The sequence below is a fragment of the Xenopus tropicalis genome, chromosome 4 (genome assembly GCF_000004195.4).
Source record: "Xenopus tropicalis strain Nigerian chromosome 4, UCB_Xtro_10.0, whole genome shotgun sequence".
NCBI classification, from domain to species: domain Eukaryota; kingdom Metazoa; phylum Chordata; class Amphibia; order Anura; family Pipidae; genus Xenopus; species Xenopus tropicalis.
Genome location: NC_030680.2, coordinates 16,525,086 through 16,545,214, shown reverse-complemented (window position 1 = coordinate 16,545,214; position 20,129 = coordinate 16,525,086). Strand labels below are relative to the sequence as shown.

The window sequence follows — 20,129 nt, the reverse complement described above, 5'->3', positions numbered from 1 at the left end:
ATCACTTTCTTTCATTAAATCTTCCCACTAGAAGTGCATAAACTGGTACCTGGAACCTCTCCAAACGGGCACATAGTTTTTCCCACTGAAATCGGCCAGATATCGATCGGGCAGGTTAAAAAAATCAGTCGGATCGGGAACTGCATCGGCTCATTGATGCGGTCGCTGAACCGACTGCCTATTCCAGTCATTATAATTAGATCATTTGGATCTAAATTCCCCCAATACCGCACACCCATATGTAAGGATATCAGGAGAAGATCCGACCTTGCCAGATGAGCGGATCTTTAGGTGTATGGCCACATTTGTATTCGGCCAAATCCATGCTCCTGGCCAGACCGAATCCGAAAAATCACGTGATCACGTAAACATAGATGTTGAAAATATAACCTTCCCGTAAACCTAATTAGTTAATGAAGATTTAACCCTCCCTTAACCTAATTAGCATATGGTAATTAGGATTTGGATTCAGTTCAGTATTTGGCCAAATCCTTTACGAAGGATTCAGGGGGTCGGCCGAATAAAGAAAAGGGGATTTGGTGCATCCCTAATCCCCATATGCCCTTCTGACCAAGTCCCTGATCTGCCCAAACTGTGCCTATTTACTGAGTAGTCCCACCCATTTCATGCCGGTCCAGGTGATTCACTAAGGTCCTTGACAGGGTTGTGTGTATCCCCTTGATGGCAGCCCTGTATGACATAGTCATCCTCAACCCTAACAGCATCCACTTACCCACCCCCAATGCCTAGACCAGCTACAGCCGTAGCCTATTTATTAACAATAACCAATATATTTAACATTTGTGGTATCTCTAACTGGGATTATCTCCTCTTTGTATCTTATTCCCCTTTTATATACTGTATACAGGAACAACCAATCAGACAATGTGCATTCCTTATTCTAATTAATAGCCGATTGGTTGCTAGCAGCAACTGCACTGGAACAAAATTGCTTTTCTTATTATTGTATAAATAAGTACAAATATTGATTTTTAGATATAATTAACAGGCGGATGAATATTTTATCTCTCATTCTCTTTGATATTGTGTCTCTGTACAGCTGACAATCCTACCCGCGAGCATTACCCACCCTACCTGCTGTTCTGCAACAGAGACTGCTGTCAAATATTTATTAAAGTCTCTTTATTTTTCTTTAGAGGTTTTTCCACATAAACATTGTAGCCAAAAATTCCAAAAAAAAATGAGGAGGGAAACAAAAACATTTTTTTAATTTTGTTTTTATGACCGCTGATTTTCTGGATAAGAGGTCTTTCTGTAATTTAGATCACCATACCTTAAGGTTACTGCACTGCCTGCTTTGTCACTTAGCCAAGTTTAAAGACATCAGATCCCTCATGGTGCCAGTTTTGGCAGAACAGATTCAGGTCATGACTCTCAAAGTAATGGCTAAGGGGATAGTGGGTAGGGTGTCAAGCAGGTTGGACTCAAAGTAATGGCTAAGGGGATAGTGGGTAGGGTGTCAAGCAGGTTGGACTCATAGTAATGGCTAAGGGGATAGTGGGTAGGGTGTCAAGCAGGTTGGACTCATAGTAATGGCTAAGGGGATAGTGGGTAGGGTGTCAAGCAGGTTGGACTCATAGTAATGGCTAAGGGGATAGCGGGTAGGGAGTCAAGCAGGTTGGACTCAATGTAATGGCTAAGGGGATAGTGGGTAGGGTGTCAAGCAGGTTGGACTCATAGTAATGGCTAAGGGGATAGTGGGTAGGGTGTCAAGCAGGTTGGACTCATAGTAATGGCTAAGGGGATAGCGGGTAGGGTGTCAAGCAGGTTGGACTCAAAGTAATGGCTAAGGGGATAGTGGGTAGGGTGTCAAGCAGGTTGGACTCAAAGTAATGGATAAGGGGATAGTGGGTAGGGTGTCAAGCAGGTTGGACTCATAGTAATGGCTAAGGGGATAGTGGGTAGGGAGTCAAGCAGGTTGGACTCATAGTAATGGCTAAGGGGATAGTGGGTAGGGTGTCAAGCAGGTTGGACTCATAGTAATGGCTAAGGGGATAGTGGGTAGGGTGTCAAGCAGGTTGGACTCAAAGTAATGGCTAAGGGGATAGTGGGTAGGGTGTCAAGCAGGTTGGACTCATAGTAATGGCTAAGGGGATAGTGGGTAGGGTGTCAAGCAGGTTGGACTCATAGTAATGGCTAAGGGGATAGCGGGTAGGGAGTCAAGCAGGTTGGACTCATAGTAATGGCTAAGGGGATAGTGGGTAGGGTGTCAAGCAGGTTGGACTCATAGTAATGGCTAAGGGGATAGCGGGTAGGGAGTCAAGCAGGTTGGACTCAAAGTAATGGCTAAGGGGATAGCGGGTAGGGAGTCAAGCAGGTTGGACTCAAAGTAATGGCTAAGGGGATAGTGGGTAGGGTGTCAAGCAGGTTGGACTCATAGTAATGGCTAAGGGGATAGCGGGTAGGGAGTCAAGCAGGTTGGACTCAAAGTAATGGCTAAGGGGATAGTGGGTAGGGTGTCAAGTCAAAGCAGGTTGGATGTGTGTGTCTGGGAGTAACTGCCTGGAGTAGATCGGTGGGTTATGGTCCTAATTGTCTTGACTTAATACTGGGGGGTATTTGTTGTACTGTGCCCACGTTGATTACCAACTCTATGATACCAGGTAAGGGAGCGACTTGTTCTGTGCGCAAGTGCATTGAAGGTTCCCATCTCTGAAATTAAACACAGTAAGGTCACCAGGGGGCAGAGCGGCTTCTGACTGGTGATGCCTCTGGGCTGCCAGAAACAGTTTCTAAACTACAAATCCCAGCACCCCACCCTGGAGTTATAGTCCTGCAACAGCTGAGGCGGCCAAGGCTGACTATCCTATTGCCATATGTGAGTGGGCGTAAGAGTGTATATTTACATGTATTTCAGAAGTGAATATGGATAGTGTGGGCTGAGTGAGGAAAGTGACGAATGCTTCTTTACATAGCGACACTGGATCAGCTTTGGATGACACAGTATTTAGTGTAGTTGCTCCATATGTCTATTCACCGGGAATGACCCCGAGTGTTTAATGATGCTGCGTCTCTCTGTACGTCTCATAAATCAATGTATAATGGGGCTTTAATGATCTGCTCATCTAATGATCTTATGTCTCTACATTGAGGTGAAGTACAAATATACAATTATATACACTGGTTTTTATAGAGAGGTGAGGTTTCTCTATACTCGAACCAACAAGTGAACTGAGGAGCCACCAGCGACTGTCAGTTTATATAGTGTATAGTAAGCCAACCAACTGGGGTGATTGGGGAACCAAAAAGCTGTTGCGCCTAGTAACACTTGCATGTAACACCGTGACCAAAATGGCACTTGATATTGCACCTCTACAAAGGTACAAACTGGAAAAGTGAAGTGATGTGGATGCTCCACTGCATTTCAGGATTTTGGGCAATAATTTATGCATTTCAATGGAGTGGAGTGGAGGAGTAAAGGGTAACATTGGGGGTGTAGTGGGAGCCTTGAGATATGCCCAGTCCCAGTGGGGGGCCCAGACAAAGGGGGTCGCTAAGGAATAAGGCACCCGTGATATCTGAAGGGGGATTATAATTATAATACTCTAGTCCAATAAAGACTGAAGAGCCAAGGTTGGACGATCATGAAGACTGAAAAGCTCTTATAGGGAGTATACTGTATATTGTGGTCCCACCAGTTCCACTTGCTCGTCTTACTTAATGAGTTTTTGCCAAGTAGAAATGTTTGGGGCTTATTATTTGAAAGACCTTTATTTCCATCAAAAAAATCCCAGCCTGTGAATAGCTCTACGTCCCATTCTGTCAATAATAAAAATGAAATGTCATTTCCCAGCCCTTAGCACTTTTTGGGCGCCCTAACATATTACTCATTAAAAAACAACAAATCCGGCTTTAGAAATGTTATGGCCGTGACGACAAGGAATTCACCTTGGCAGCGCCTACTGAAACGCTGAGCCTTAATTAGACAGTCCCCTATGATGAATTTGTTCCTTCTGTTTACGGGCAATTATTTGGAGGGCGGTGGTTCCAATATTTCCAGAGGAAATGATCTGTTGCTGTAATTAAGCAGCGAGCGATTCATTTGTTTGCTAAGCCCACGGTAATGCTACCGTAATGTTGTTCTTATCTGGCATCTACATCTCCAGCAGTTGTAAGCAATTTTCCCTTCGTTAATACTAATGAGGACATAATGAGTGTTCAGCGCTCACTTTCATATGGTTAATGCAAGAAGTCAGCCCCCGCAGGAGAAATTCTTCCAGTGAAAGAATTCTAGAGATTTATGTGCCCGAGAACTCAGGTTTTACAAGGTCAGTCAATAGGGGGTTCTAAAATATCCTCACCTGGGTCATAGTTAGTCTGTCGGAACAGCCTGAGTCACTGATTGATGGCCTTTTGATCAAGTGGTCATATCCATGGGGTATAAGTGGACATATCCTTGGGGTATAAATGGACATATCCTTGGGGTATAAGAGGACATATCCTTGGGGTATAAGTGGACATATCCTTGGGGTATAAGTGGGCATACCTTTGGGGTATAAGTGGACATATCCTTGGGGTATAAGTGGGCATACCTTTGGGGTATAAGTGGACATATCCTTGGGGTATAAGTGGACATATCCTTGGGGTATAAGTGGACATATCCTTGGGGTATAAGTGGGCATACCTTTGGGGTTTAAGTGGACATATCCTTGGGGTATAAGTGGACATATCCTTGGGGTTTAAGTGGGCATATCCTTGGGGTATAAGTGGACATATCCTTGGGGTATAAGTGGGCATACCTTTGGGGTATAAGTGGACATATCCTTGGGGTGTAAGTGGACATATCCTTGGGGTATAAGTAGACATATCCTTGGGGTATAAGTGGACCTACCCTTGAGGTATAAGCGGGCATACTTTTGGGGGTATAAGTGGGCATATCCTTGGGGTATAAGTGGACATATCCTTGGGGTATAAGTGGACATATCCTTGAGGTATAAGTGGTCATATCCTTGGGGTATAAGTGGACATTTCCTTGGGGTATAAGTGGACATATCCTTGGGGTATAAGTGGACATATCCTTGGGGTATAAGTGGACATATCCTTGGGGTATAAGTGGACATATCCTTGGGGTATAAGTGGACATACAGTATCCTTGGGGTATAAGTAGGCATACCTTTGGGGTATACAGTAGATGGAAGTATCCATGGGTTTTCCCCCACTACAACGCCAGATACGTAGGTTTTAAAAGTAAAGTATACCCTACTACTGAGGTCAATAGACCTCTTTGGTAGAAGATTCTAAAATATCCTCACCTGGGCCATGATGAGTCTGTCGGAACAACTGGAGTCACTGCTTGGTAGCTCTTGCTCAGATGGACATATCCTTGGAGCATAAGAGGACATATCCTTGGGTTTAGCCACACTACAACACCAAATACATAGGTTTGAAAATGAAAGTATCCCCTTTTATTGCACAGATATTAACAAAAAATTGGCTTCCATGTTAATGCCAACTAAAGCTTGACTTACTTTATCAACCATTTCAACCTAACTAAAATACACGCCACCACAAAATGGGTGTAAAGTCCAAAACCTATGTTTTAGCAAATCTCTGGTCTTGATCAAGGGCCAAATAAGATTGACACTTACCACTTGACAATCATCTAAATTAATGTGCCCCATAGGCCTTCAACATATGCCTCACTCTAGGCCATAGCCATGTGGAATTAATGTTCTGGTGAGTTCATTCTAAATTGTGTAGGCATTTTGCAATCCTTGCCTTGGTGGGTAGGTATAGCCTCATTGTAGGCCAGAAAATACCTCTTCTGCCATTGCTGCTACTCAACCTAAAGACTGCAACCCTCCTGGGTACTTACCTACCCTGTGCCTTGACAAGTTCTTTTACATCACTTTACTTCTCCTTTTATTTTAATGATGGTGGAAGAGCAGGATGAGATTAACCCCGGTCCTTCCCCAATCACTGTGATCTTAGTGTAGGGGGGCATTATATATATTTGTGTATCCATGCTTCCTCCCAAAATAAGGAAATGTTTAGAAGTAAGGGCAAAGAGAACATTAAAAAGGCTTATACCATATACCTATTTGTAAGGCGTGATTCTATTGGATAGTGGAAAGAAGAAAATTCTCCCAGCAACAAAACTTGGAGTAGTTTGACTTTGGGTTTTTATTGCTGTGGCAATTACACCAGGTCTCAGTGGATTTCATGTCCTTCCAAGAAGGAATCGCAGTGTTACTGGAGTCTCTAAGGAGGTAACAGAGAGTGGAGTATGGAATCACTTCTAAAGCATCTAGGAAATTAAATGGAATGAGCCAGTATCACAAGAGAAGTCCTTATCATCCAGTGTTTGGGGAAATCAAATGAGGGATATGGGGCTAAGCAAACTGAGTAGAAATCTTACCAATAGTGGTTGGGGGTCCAGGTGCTCATGCCCCAGACCTTCAGCACCAGGGAGCCAATATGGAATACAAAAATGGAATAAGCAGGCGCTCCGGATCCTGGGAGAAAAGTGTATCAATTGCTCAGGTTTAGCAGTAAAATCAAATAACATTTATTTACATATGAATGCTACATAGCCTTACGCGTTTCATACCAAATGGGTACTTAATCATTTAAAGTCAAAATGGGCAAACACATTACTAGAAGGCTGACCAATCACAATAGACATATAATTAAAGTTAATTATGTGCCAAGTGATTGGTCAACCTTCTTGAAATGTGACTGGCCATTTTGACTTTAAATGATTAAGTACCCATTTGGTACGAAACGCGTAAGGCTATGTAGCATTCATGTGTAAATATAAATAAACTTTATTGGATTTTACTGCTAAACCTGAGCAATTGATACACTATTTTGTATTACATCCAGTGTTTGTGCTCTAATATGGGGGCAGGGAGGGCACAGTTGGAAAAGTTGCACAGACAAAAATACAAAAGAAAAAAAAATCAGCAACATTAAGCTACTACTATTTGTCAGTTCTATCTGCTACAAATGCTTAGCGTTATCCTGAAAAGTCATGTCATCAAACCGATCATCTGTGCCTCCCACCCTGGCATTACACAGCTTTAGGGCAAAGATCAGGCATGATTAGCCATTTCAAATGAACACGTGGGCAAGTTGTGGGCAACTTTAACTGAGCAGACGCCTTGCCCACACTGTGGAGGTAGTAACGAACCAGCCCACTGGTTGTCATTAATAACGATGTATTATTTAATTGTTTATTCAAACAAACCCTTTCAATATTGTCCCTTTTTCCACCCAAACTCCGACCTATGCCTGCTGAGAGCCCATCTTCAGGCCGGTCCTCCTCTTTGTCAATGGCAAATACTGATTCTTTAAATTGTATCTACCTGCTAAAGCTCCAGCAATGTTTAATCTAAAACCTCTGATAGGTATGGAAATGAATTTCCTAAGAACCCTGGGTCTCCCCAGCAAGAGCCGCTAGCAAAGTAGAATTGAAAGGTATTTATGCTGGAACACAGATGAGCTATTAAGTGCTTTTGTCATTTTCATTGACCCATCTGCGCTCAAGCAGAGCACTCGGTGCTAAAATACAAATTGCTTTTATATCACACACACACACGGGCACGTGCCGACTTCCTTCCTTAATGTAAATGGAGTTTTTCTGGGCCGCAACGGTGTCCCTAATTCTGAGTAAAAAAGATATATAAATGGCTGGTTAATGCAATATATCATATAATCTTCCATAATATCTCATTAGCTCAGTGAATCTCAGTTGAAAATCTATAGGTGCGGAGGCTGCCATGTAGAAAGCTTAGTATAATATATTATGTCCAAGGGTTAGGGTCTTATTCCATAAATATAGGGGGCCCTTAAATGGATTTTGTTGTGGGGCTTATGGGTTAGGGGGGCTTAGGGGGAACTTAGTGGTATATTTATCATGCTGTGTAAAAAGTGGAGTGAAGCATTACCGGTGATGTTGCCCAAGGCATCCAATCAGCAATTAGATTTCAAAAGTTAGAAAAGCAAAGCATCTGATTGGCTGCTACGAGCAACATCACCATTAATGTTTTATCCACTTTTTACACAGCATTATAAATATACTCCTTAGTAATGACACAGCTTAAAGGAACACTATCCCCCCAGAATGAACACTTAACCAACAGACAGTTTATATTATGTTAAGTGACCTATTAAAGAATCTCCCTAAACTGGGATATATATATCAGTAAATATTGCCCTTTTACATCCTTTCCCTTGAGCCGCCATTTAGTGATGGGCTGTGTGCTCCCTCAGAGATCAGCTGACAGGAAATAATGCAGCTCTAACTGTAACAGGAAGTAGTGTGGGAGTAAATGGCAGAACTTTGCCCATTCATTGGCTGATGGGGCCTAGCATGTATGTGTGCCTTGGCTTGTTTGTGTGCACTGTGAGTCATATGATCCCAGGAGGCGGCCCATAATTCTTAATATGACCACATAAGACCTCATAATAACCTGATCATTGGCCCATGAACCAGAATGTTAAAATAAGCTGATTTGACCCACTACATGGTTGGTCAGCCAGATCTTTACATGTATACCCAGTTGAGACACACAATTCTAAGTAAGTTACTAAACCTTTTCCGTAGCATTGCAATCTATACCTTCCAATCACCAGTTAGATTTGATGGTAATAATACAGTTAACATGATGAAAGCATTCATCTGGTTGGCTGTTACAAAGTCCTGTGCTTATCCCTATTGATCGCTACAGGATAAGCCACACGGACAATAAAAAGTAGAACAAAAATAAAGGCTTTCTTGGAACCTATGGATTAGGTTTGCTGGAACCTGTAATTTCAAAAAGAAAAGTCTCAGGACCTACTAGTGAACAGTTAAACACTGCTCCTGCCAGTTACTTGGTTTATCTGAGGATGGGGAATTGATATGTACATTGTTTTGGGGTCTTGCAAGCCATTTATTATGTGAAAGTAGGGATGCACCAAATCTCAGATTCGGTTCGGGATTCAGGGTGAATCCAGCCTTTTTTTTTTGAAGGATTTGGTTTCGGCCAAATTCAGTAACTAAGGGCCCTCCTGCAACCACAGGGTCTGCTTCCTCTGTAGATACTTTTGATCACTGGCTCAAATCAACACTTGTACACTTGTGTCCCACTTATTACATCCTAGTATCTCACATCCTCAATGCTAAGTTGAAGCAGAGAGGAGACGTTTGTGAATTTGCCTATATATTCCCCCTATAGCTGCTTCTGACAGATGGGCAAGTTACACCTGGGGCCCCCTTTGGAGAACACTAGGGCAACACTCTTGTAATAGTCACTCAGGATATGTTGGGAGTCGATGCCCGTTGCTGGCCTAATACCAGTGCTAGAGGGCAAATATATTGGAGACCGATGCTCCACAAAATGTGATAGGTTGGAGAGTTGCTATGACCCTTTATGTAATGACCCTAGTATCCTCAAGATACTTCAAGATGCCTAGTAGGCATCAAGGTGGGGGGTGATTGCCATATTTTGTGATGTAATAGGAAGCAGTCACAAGCCCTTGCCTTGTGCCTGGACCTATAGAACGATGGTTGCCAAACATTTACAGACCAAGCCCTCCTTGAAGGTCCAATGTTTGTTCAAGGCCCCTTAAGGTTCGAACTTTGACCAGGGCTCCCCTTATCTAATTAAATGGTTACAGGTATAGAAAACTGTTGGTGTATCAGTAATTCAGTCATAGTTAGACATTCATAATCAAGAATATCTAGGACGGAAACTACATATTCGCCCCTAATCTCACCCAACTGGTGTTCAAGGTGGGCTTTCAGGAGTATCTAGAATAGTTAACTGCCATTCTTCCTAGTTCTCAAACTCAATGGCCTTTAGACTGAGCTCACCACTGCCCCAAGCCACCCTATGGTGGCCAGCCTAACAGTTTGAGGGCTACTGCTCTAGAGTCTCGTTTTGCTAGTTGTGGGGGCTCTGTTTACTTGCTGTTCGCCAGCTGGTGATTGCTCTGAACTATAACCAGGATTGCTTAAACCGGTTTCCCATGTCCCTATTCTAAAGTTACAACCACAAAAAAAGCAAATGGCACTCAGGGCTATAAACAAGGGAAAAACCCTTAAAAATTTTTTTATTGCGGAGGTGCAACGTTTCGGGGCAACGTGACCCCTTTATCAAGCATACACAGTTTTATCTAAAGTTACACAGGGATAAAATGGAAGGTAATTGCAAACCTAAAATACAAAAAACTCTGCAATCTGACTTTTTGCTGACTTTTTTTTACAGCATGATGGATGTATTTAATAGCAACTGTTCTGATATAATGCATATTCACTGTTCTTCCATCCAGGAACAAGGCAAATATTATTTTACTTGACAGACAGCTAGCCTTCTAGATACAGTAACCTTTAAAATGTGATTTACGGAGAAAAAAAAAAAGTAATTCATCCCTTTGATGGAAATAATTGGGTTTAAAATGGAGCTCTTTTAGGAAATTCTTTTCCGTTTGATAGCTCAGAACAGTGCTATGGGATTTGTAGCTGGAGTACTAAAGCCGGCTGTTTGCTCGGGAGTTTGCGGAACTATAAATAGGCTTGCGTCTTGTGTTTAGTTTTTCAAGCCCTTTCTGTTTTGCAGGATAACGTTGATCTTGGTGATTTGATGTTTTCGCTCTGCTATCTCCCTACTGCGGGAAGGCTCACAATTACGATCATAAAGGCAAGAAACCTGAAGGCCATGGATATCACGGGAGCATCAGGTGAGAAGGTTGCTTGATTGAAAAGTTATTTTTCTTGGAATTCATCTTCTATAAATATCCAGCTCAACATATGGCAGAAGGTATTCAGGAAAGTTAGTCATAATTAACTGTTTGGAACGAAAGTGACTCAGTCCTACGATACATACATACTGTGATGGTTTCACCTGAGGAAGCTGAGTTACCCCTGAAAGCTTAGGGCCTAAGTTATCCCCAGCCAGTGGCTCGTGAACAACATGTTGCTCCCCACCCCCTTTGATGTTGCTCCCAGTGGCCTCAAAGTAGGTGCCTATTTTTTTAAATTTTTGGCTTGGAGGCAAGTTTTGGAAGCCCAAAGACACAGTTTTACTCCAAGCAGAGCCTCCTGCAGGCCAGCAGTCCACATGGGGCTACCAAATAGCCAATCACAGCCTTTATTTGGCATCCCCAAAGAACTTTTTTCAGGCTCACCAACACTTTTTACATCTAAGTGTGGCTCTTGAGTAAAAAAGGTTAAAGATCCCTGGCTTAGGTTATCTTTTTGAAATAGATGCAGTTGGGCTTTCACCCACAAATTATGAGATAGTTTAGGACAGGGGTGGCCCATACGTCGATTGTGGTCCACCAGATGATCCCTTATGGATTTCTGGTAGACTGCAATCAAGCCGGGGATGCGGAAGTGCTGTGTGAATGTGTACGTATGCTGCATCATGTACGTACGCATTCACGCTGCACTTCCGCATTCCGTGCCGGTCCGGTCGCAATCAAGTCTGGCCATCCCTGGTTTAGGACATACGTGTTATATCTTTTAAAAAGATCCTGTTGCTTTTTTTTTTCCCTGCCCCAAATTTGTGCTTTACAGAGCTTCACTAATTTGCCTACGTATAAATATTACTGGGTGAAGGCGCTGTATTGTTTGGGCATGATAGCAATGGAGTATAAGATGGCCAAGGAAGATCCTTAGCTGAATGAGAACATTTCTGCACTCTTTGGGTGTGATAGTGATGGAGTATATGGTGGACAAGGCATATCCTAGGCTTAATGAGAAGAGAACACATATTAATGAATGATGCTGAGGGTATATATGATAGATAAGGCAGAAACTAGGCTAAATACGTATATCATGTATGTATATAATATGTATGGTTTATTGTTTGGACAAGGGAGATTCTAGGTCGCATGAGATCTTCTAATTTTTTGGGTATAATAGCGATGGTGTACACAATAGATGGAGCATAATCTAGGATGAATATGGAGACCTACACCTTGTATGGATGTGATATTGATGGAATTTTAGATGGACAAGGCAGAAAATGGGCTAAAAGAAAAAATCTAGACGTTGAGTGTGTGATAGTGATGGACAAGGTAGAACCTAGGCTGAATGTTACTAACTAGGCAATGCTTGGGCATGATCATGGAAGAGTATAGAATAGACAGGGCAGAAAAAAGGTTGAATGTGACAAATTATATATAGATTTGTTTATGATATTGATGATTTATAGAATAGAAGATCCTAGGCTGAATGATACAATCTCTGCATTCTTTGGGTATGATAGGATGGACTAGACATAACCTAGGCTGAATGTGAAGAACTGTCCATTGTATGGGTGGGATATTGATGGAGTTTCAGGTGATCAAGGTAGAAAGTAGGCTGAAGTAGAAGAGCTTTATGTATGTTGTATTAGCTTGATTGTGATGGAATATAGGATGGGACAAGGCAGTAATAGCTATCAAGTATAGGGTGGGCAGAGCAGAAGATAAGTTGATAAGAAGATCTATACATCATTGGGGTTATGATATTTGCTGTCCAATAAACATATCTGAGCCTGTTGTACTAGATAAGGGACTCAAATCCAAGTCTTGAGTTATGAGTATAAAACAGACAATGGCCAATAGTTCCTAATGCTTACAAATTAATCTTTCCTCCTTTTTTTTCCCCTCCTGTCATCCTGCAGATCCCTACGTGAAGGTTTCAATCATGTGCGAAGGGAGGAGGCTAAAGAAAAGGAAAACATCCACAAAGAGGAACACCCTCAATCCAGTTTACAATGAAGCCATAGTGTTCGATGTCCCTCCAGAAAATATTGATCAAATCAGTTTATTAATAGCCGTAATGGATTACGACCGGTGAGCTATCAGAGTTTATTATTTGTAATGTTGGGCGCAACCGGAGCGATGGTGCACTGCATGTCTCTGGTTGGGTTGTTCATACACATTATTATTTTGCAATTGCCATTGATGCTTTCAGCGCCATGTTACTAGTTAACATTTTCAGAAAAACAATATCCAACTTTTTCACAGTGTAGGTCACAATGAGGTTATTGGTATCTGTCAAGTTGGCAACGATGCGGAGAGTTTAGGCCGGGAACACTGGAGCGAGATGCTGTCGTACCCAAGGAAACCTATAGCACATTGGCATCCTCTTACTGAGGTAAGACCTACGTTCCACCATATTGACATGAGTATTTTCACTGTGGTTGGAAATATTTGCGTTCAGTTGTCCTATCAACAGCACAGACCTGTCAAGAGGGCCACTTTAATCAATGGGCAAAGGGGGATTTACTGTGGCTGTATGAACCTCACTGCTGTCCATACCAACTTAACAGGCCTGGCTTATGTCCGTCTCTTGTCTCTCTACCCTTCAAACTGTGCCTTCCTAAACTATCACCCATCCTTCACTGTGTCATGAACATAATGACCTGTTATGGGGGAGGTAGGAGGGGGAGGGGGCCGGTCATGTAATTGGGTATGCAGTTTGGCAAAGGAGATAATTTGGGGGCCGAGCTGCCTGTGCAGGGTGAGGGGGTCCACAAACTTTTGATAATCAAGTACTTGCTGGTATTTGTAATCCCTAATATTCTGCCTCCAGCCTGCCCCAATTCAGCCCCCACCCTGCCTCATCCCCTGCTACTCCCCCTCCATCCCACCCATTACCTCTTTCACCCTGCAGCTCCCTCTGGTTTTCCAGACAGTTTAGCACCTCTGCTCCCCCCCCCCCGGCATCATAGCCCCTCCACATTATAACACCACATATATTTCAATCCCCCCATGCCTCCACATCATTGGCTGGTAAGGTGCCACGGAAAAGGTGGCAACGCTAAACCTTTCCCCTCCTGGCCACATGATTGCCTGCTGGACATGTAGTAGCAGAGGACAATCAGGCTATGAGCCACCATGATGCAGTTGTCCTTTGTCACCTTGGGCGGCAGATTGCCCCTGAGGAACCATGTCTGGGTGGTCTGTGAGAACTAAGAGCTCCTGCTTGGAGGTACAATGCAGGAAAGGTTGAGCCAAAGAAACGGTTAATTCCAGATCGAAGCAATGTAAAATAAATGGTTCAGGAGGAGTTTGTCATTGTTTGTACTGTGGGCTGAGAAAAATCAGCACCTTAGCAGGAGCCCGTGAAAGTGATTCATCCTCGCCAAGATGAGATCTGGATTAATTTATACAAACAGGCAAAAGTGCACGTATCATTTAAAAAGTAAAATTAACAAGTAACTTCTTCTGTAAAGGAGCCAACTCACCAGGTTGTTTGGAAGCCGAGAATATTCAATCATCAAGAAAAGCACTTGAAATTTGATTTATGGGGCCTTCTTTGCTAGAAGAAAGTATAGAGTTGTAACTCTATTCCCTTTATTGTCTGTTTACACCCCAATGAGGCTCATACTTACCCCATAGGCTGCTGGGACACACCCCTCGCTTCCTATAGGGGCATCATGAGATTTGATAACAATAGGAAGGTGAAAGGGAAAGGGGTGAAAGGCTGTGACCAGCCAGGGACAATGGCAATCTAGGCAAGGCTGAAACAGCAATGCAACCTTTACATAAATATATAATATAAATATACCTTCACCATTAAAGTGATACTGACACGTTCCAGGTTTCTATAGGAACATGTCAGTGTCTCTTCCAAGCTTCCCAACCTGTTAAAACAAACACCTTGGCTTTCCCTAGCCCCCCGACCTCTTACTTAGGGTAATGGCTCATAGGGTGCTCCCAAAAATGCACTGCCAAGGGCCAGATTCTGCCCTCCCCATTGACCTTTATTGATATTATCTGTATGCTCTTGTGACACAATAGCTGCCTATGAAGACCATTTCAAGGGTAGCCTACAGGGAGTGGTTTTGGCCTCCGTGGGGCTGTGTTTTTGAGCTAATACAGTCAGGGTTGGAACTAGGGAAAGGTCTGGCTTCCAGTTGAAGGATCTTTGTTGTGCTTGATGGGTAAGAAGCAGGGGAAAGGGTTACAAAGAGATACCTGCCCCCCCAAATCATCACCTTCTAGGGGAGGATCAAGGCTTGCCATGGGTGGCCATTTGGCCCGGCACAGACTATAGTAAGACGATTGGGTGCTATCTTCAGGGCTGGAACTAGGGGTGGGCAGAAGAGGTACGTGCCTAGGGTGCAATGGTAGGGGGGGAACTAGGACCCTAAACACATAGCTCTGCTGTTTTTTTTAAACTCCAGCCCTAGGCATCAGGATTGGCCAACAGAGACCAGATGAGTAGCGCATGGAGGTGGTGAAGTTGCCTGCATTGTGGGAGAAAATTAGCAAGCAAAGGGGGGAGGGGAAAGATGGGGGAGGAGGGGCATATAATGGCAGGACTTGACTTGGGTGCAACTCAATTTAGGCTCAGCTCTGGCCATTGTCCTTGCCTGTTTGAGACTCCTACCACCTCTCCGGCCATGGCTGATATTATGTTATTAAAGTGACAGCCCTGTGGCTCACTGGGGGGTCCAATCTGACTGCCAGGCATCCTGGGCTGGAGTTACACGGCTGCTGTTATAATAACTCCCCCCCCCACACTGGTGCGTTTATGATATGTCTGACATTTCTGATGACTGTGTAAGAAGAGTTGTGTGAGTTTAATACAATCCATATAAACTCCTAATCTGTCTGTGTGGCGCACCCGAGTGAGTCACATGGCAGAGCTTTGTACATACCAGCGTGCAATTAGTGCGGGCGAAACAGGTGGGAGCCATGAGAAATGGCCCGACGGGGAGTGATGCGTCGCAATAGCAGGGAATAATCAAAATACAGCGAGAACAATAATGAAATCACATTTAGCAGCACATTGTTTAACCAGCTATGGGCGAGCGCTCAAACATGGGTGAAAGGTTCTGCTTCGTTCTGCAGCAGCAACTGTGCCGAATCAGGCAAAAGGGATTAAATAGGTGCTTTTGTTACATTTCTGTCTGTCTAAAGGATAAGTAAACCTTTCAAATAAGTTGATGTAACATTGATGAGAGTGCTATTCTAAGCCCTTTTGTAATTTACCATTATTGTTATTTTTTTCCAAGATATTAAGGGATAAAGTACTGTTAATATGAATGCATTTTTTTACAACAACGCCACCTGCTGGTCACTTTCTGAACATTACGTAGTCGAGGAAGTTGTCAGGAGAAAGAAAGAGGGCTGATCTGATGTTCTTCTGGTTAGGAAAGGACATGAGGGAAGTTAACAGGTTAATTAACCGGACAGAAATATAAGAGCACTAAGGGGCACGAAAGCTTTTTCAGAAAGCACCTCTGCCTGGGGTCTTGCTGCTCTATGGAGCTTGGTGCAAAAAACATGGCAGATGGTGCTCCTTTTTCACACTTTTTTTTACCCATAAGGCAGTGCTTTTCACCCATAAGTCTGCTGTGATTGCTGGTGGCAGTAGCTCCAGCGTTGCAACTGCCTTGGGGAATGAGCCCCATAGTCTACACCAGTGGTTCTCAACCTTCCTAATGTCGCAGCCCTTTAATACAATTCCTCATGTTGTGGTGACCCCCCAACCATAAAATTATTCCTAAGACCATTGGAAATATGTGTTTTCCGATGGTCTTAGGCGACCCCTGTGAAAGGGTCGTTCGACCCCCAAAGGGGTCACAACCCACAGGTTGAGAACCGCTGGTCTACAGAGTCCAATCCTGGCTTGGGCATTATGCAGAAGGGCAACTTAATAGTTGTGATGGTTTAACTGACAGACCGATGATTGCCTTGGGATCAGCATCGGACTGGGGTGTGTGGGGGTGGCAGCCACAGTGACCCACACCCCCAATGGGCCCGTCAACCAACTGCTTAACCCCGCCCCCAAGCTTGCATTCCTTATTGGAGGAGGGAGGTCAGCAGGGGAGTGGCTATGCTTTTGATCGGGGTTCTTTCCTGGTTTCCCACTGGCCCAGTCTAACCCTGCTTGGGATCATAGTTATACAGTTTGGTTCCCAAAACACTGAATTTGGCAATTCCAATAATAACACATGCCATTTTTGTTTTTATTTTTCTATTGTTCTATTGTTTTTTTTCTCCCCTTTTATGCTTCTCTTATCTTTTCTCTATGCAGTGGTCTGCTCAGGCCGCAGCCACAGGCAACGGGTCGTGCAATTCTTTGAAGGGTCCCCCCTCTCCATAATGAGAAGGTTTCTTCCGGGGAGAGAAAAATGCCGGAGACTGGGACCAAGGACATGAAGTGCCACCATCAAAGCGCTGCCCGCGCCCTCGGACGCCGGAAGGGAAGAGCCAAGATGAGACAATATTGTTTGTTTTCACTTTCTTTTGGGTTCTTTTTCTCCTCTTTGCTGATTTCTCCCTTTGGCTAATTCCTACATGACTAGAATGGGACTCAGGCATGCCGGTGATTCCATGTATACGTCTCCTCCGCACATCGTCGTATTCTTCTGTATTTTCTGAGATAACTTGCAATTATGACACCTACACATCCAACCTTATCGTTTCTGACTCTTAATTCCAGTCTGTTCTGTTTTGTATTAAGTCCTATCACGTCAGTGTTACATTGACTCCTCAAATGGTGTTTATTGCAGTGTCAAAGACCGTCCGTCGCGGATAGAGAAGTGTCGGGGGGCATTGTACTTAGAGGCATGAAGTCTGCTCCATTGCTGGGGTAACCCATAGCAAACATCAGAGCAGTAAGCCGTTGGTTGCTATGGGAAACTAGACCTGAAGCACACTTCCAGCCTAGTGTTACACTGACATCTCCTGGCGCTGACGGCCTGTTCTATTATACCGTATTGTTGGTGGTGCATGTTTTATTTCCATTTCATGATACGAGAGGAAATCAACCATTCCGATTTTTTCCAAATTTTATATAAATCAGAATCTTCTAAACACGCATTTAATGTACTGTGTTTTATTTCTATAAACCCAGTATGTTCGACTTATTTTGTTCTTAATAAAATGATGTATATTGCAGCCGGTGCCTTAATGAGAATCCTTTGTTTCATGGTATATAATTATGGGGGCTCAAACAGGGTAAGTGACCCCACTGGGTGGTTTGTGAATGCCCTGAAGGGGGGTGTGGCCATCTCCAAGGCACTATTGCCTTCAATCTCTTGATAGGGCAATTTAGTGTACCCCCAAAGCTACAAACAATTGCCTGTGCCAAAGTTCCCCAAATCACCCCATGTGCCAATGCCCTTTAAAGCTCAGTAAGTAACACCAACTGACATTATTATCCACAGTCAGACTGGGGTCAATTGCCCACCACCCAGCCCTCGCTGCCCCATTCAACTTTCCCCGCTGCCCCTTTTCACTTAGCTTTGCTGCACCTCCAGGGGAAAAAATTAAAGATGTCCCTACATTGCTTGTGGGAAGGTGGAAGGGCCCAACATGATCAGGGCCCACTGGGATTTTCCCAGGTGGGCCAGTAGAGCATTGATAGAGCATAGATATAAGGGGTCATTTGCAAAGGCCCCAGATGAAAAATTGTCCCCTTAATCCTCATCCGCTAAGCACCCATGTCCAGGGCCTAGGCACTAGGGTGGGCAGAAAGTATAGGACACCATAGAACCCTGTGCCCAGTGGTGCTCCATGTTGCCCTTAGCCTACCCTTTAGGAATACATTGCAAACCGCAGTGCAAAGACCATGGCGGCTTGCATGCATTCCCCTTTGGCCCCGTCACATTGAGATAATTATGCCAGAGTATATTTGCGAAGAGGGCCCAGACATGTATGCCTATGGTTTGTGCTTATGTGCCATTGTGCCATACCCAGTGTACAGGGCAGCAAGATGACAGAGAATTAGGTCTTTGCACTGCCCTCAGCTATGATATGGAGAATTACAGGCAGCAGAGGGGTCAGAGATTCTGGTTTTTTTCTGTAGCCATATGGCTGAAATACAAGCTAAGCCAAAGGTGCCACCCTGGGCATCAGAGTGAGCCAAGGTCCTACTTACCAGGTGCGCAGTGGGGGGCCCGGTTGCGCAGGGGGTGCTAGTTAGGTTACTGCTATTCACACTCACCCAGCATACCCCATATTAGAATTAGACATTTTTTCCCTCACTTCATTATGTCCAGACATCCACACCCCCAACTGTATTCCCATAGCACCTTCCATTTTGTGATGCAAGCAGTCAGCCATTGACAAACAGCAACAACAGCCTCTTTTTTTAATGGAAAGTGTCATTATACATGTTTAATACCTTACATCCTTACGAACAGTGCTTAGTGATGTCATCGGTTATAATCAGTGCTCAGTGATGTCATTACTGTCATGTGACTTTACCCCCTGTTGTAAAATATGAAGTCACCTGTATAAAAGGTCATGGAACTCCTTGGTGACTTATTAGATCGTTATATTTAAACTCATTTTCTGGAAATGTTTACTCTTGCACAGAGCTGGGGCGCTACCTGTATTCCTGCCTATCATACAGAAAAAGAGGTGATTGTAATGAAATACAGGTATAGGACCTGTTATCCAGATTGCTTGGGACTTGGGGTTTTCTTTATGTAGAGAATGCTATTATGAGAAAATTTGCAATTGGTCTTCATTTTTTATTATTTATGTTTTTTTTAGCTTTTTATGTAGCAGCTCTCCAGTTTGGAATTTAAGAAGTTATCTGGTTGCTAGGGTCAAAATTACCCTAGAAACCAGGCTTTGCTTTGAATGAGAGACTGGAATATTAATAGGTAATGGCCTGTATACAGAGATGAGTAATAGAAAGTAACAGTAACAATAAAACTGTAGCCTCACAGAGGAATAGTTTTTTGCTGCCGGGGTCAGTGACCCCCGTTTGAAAGTTGAAAAGAGGCAGAAGAAGAAGGCAATTAGTTTAAAAACGATATACAGTATACTATATACTTCAGTAGAGCACTGGGATATATGTAATTTGGGCACGTATTGTATCATTTATAAAACGGCTCGGCAAAAAAAGAAAAAAAAGATTTGTTTTGGCTTCTCAGCCTCATGTTCTGCGAGTGCAGCCGCGTCTCACTCTCCCCGTCTCCCCGTGCCCATTACCGTTATGGATTTGAGGCACTGGAAGGAGCGTAAAACCACGTCCAATTAATAGGCAGGAGGGCGAAATCATGAACCAGCGGGAAAACATTGTGATTAGGGGCGATTAAAGCACAACATTAAGTGCCCAGGCGGCTGTCATTCCTGCCTGTATTCTGTTTGTATTGGTTCCCATACTGACACATTGCTATTGGCTGCATATAAAGGATAATGTACCCCCGACTGTAACTGAT

At 43.6% G+C, this 20,129-nt stretch overlaps 1 protein-coding gene across 2 annotated transcripts in view; it reads left to right on the top strand.

Moving 5' to 3' along the window:
• Positions 1–17,853, top strand: part of syt9 (synaptotagmin 9) — a 103,013-nt gene extending 85,160 nt beyond the window's left edge. The window contains exons 4-7 of one of the 2 annotated variants that reach the window (XM_002938037.4): positions 10,566–10,686; positions 12,618–12,789; positions 12,964–13,093; positions 16,988–17,853. In XM_002938037.4, coding sequence (XP_002938083.2) covers positions 10,566–10,686; positions 12,618–12,789; positions 12,964–13,093; positions 16,988–17,056 — 492 coding nt within the window. In that variant the 3' untranslated portion in view covers positions 17,057–17,853. Of the gene's footprint in view, positions 1–10,565; positions 10,687–12,617; positions 12,790–12,963; positions 13,094–16,987 lie in introns of those variants that run through there. The other variant, XM_004913448.4, reaches the window with a different exon arrangement.
• Positions 17,854–20,129: the final 2,276 nt, after the last annotated feature.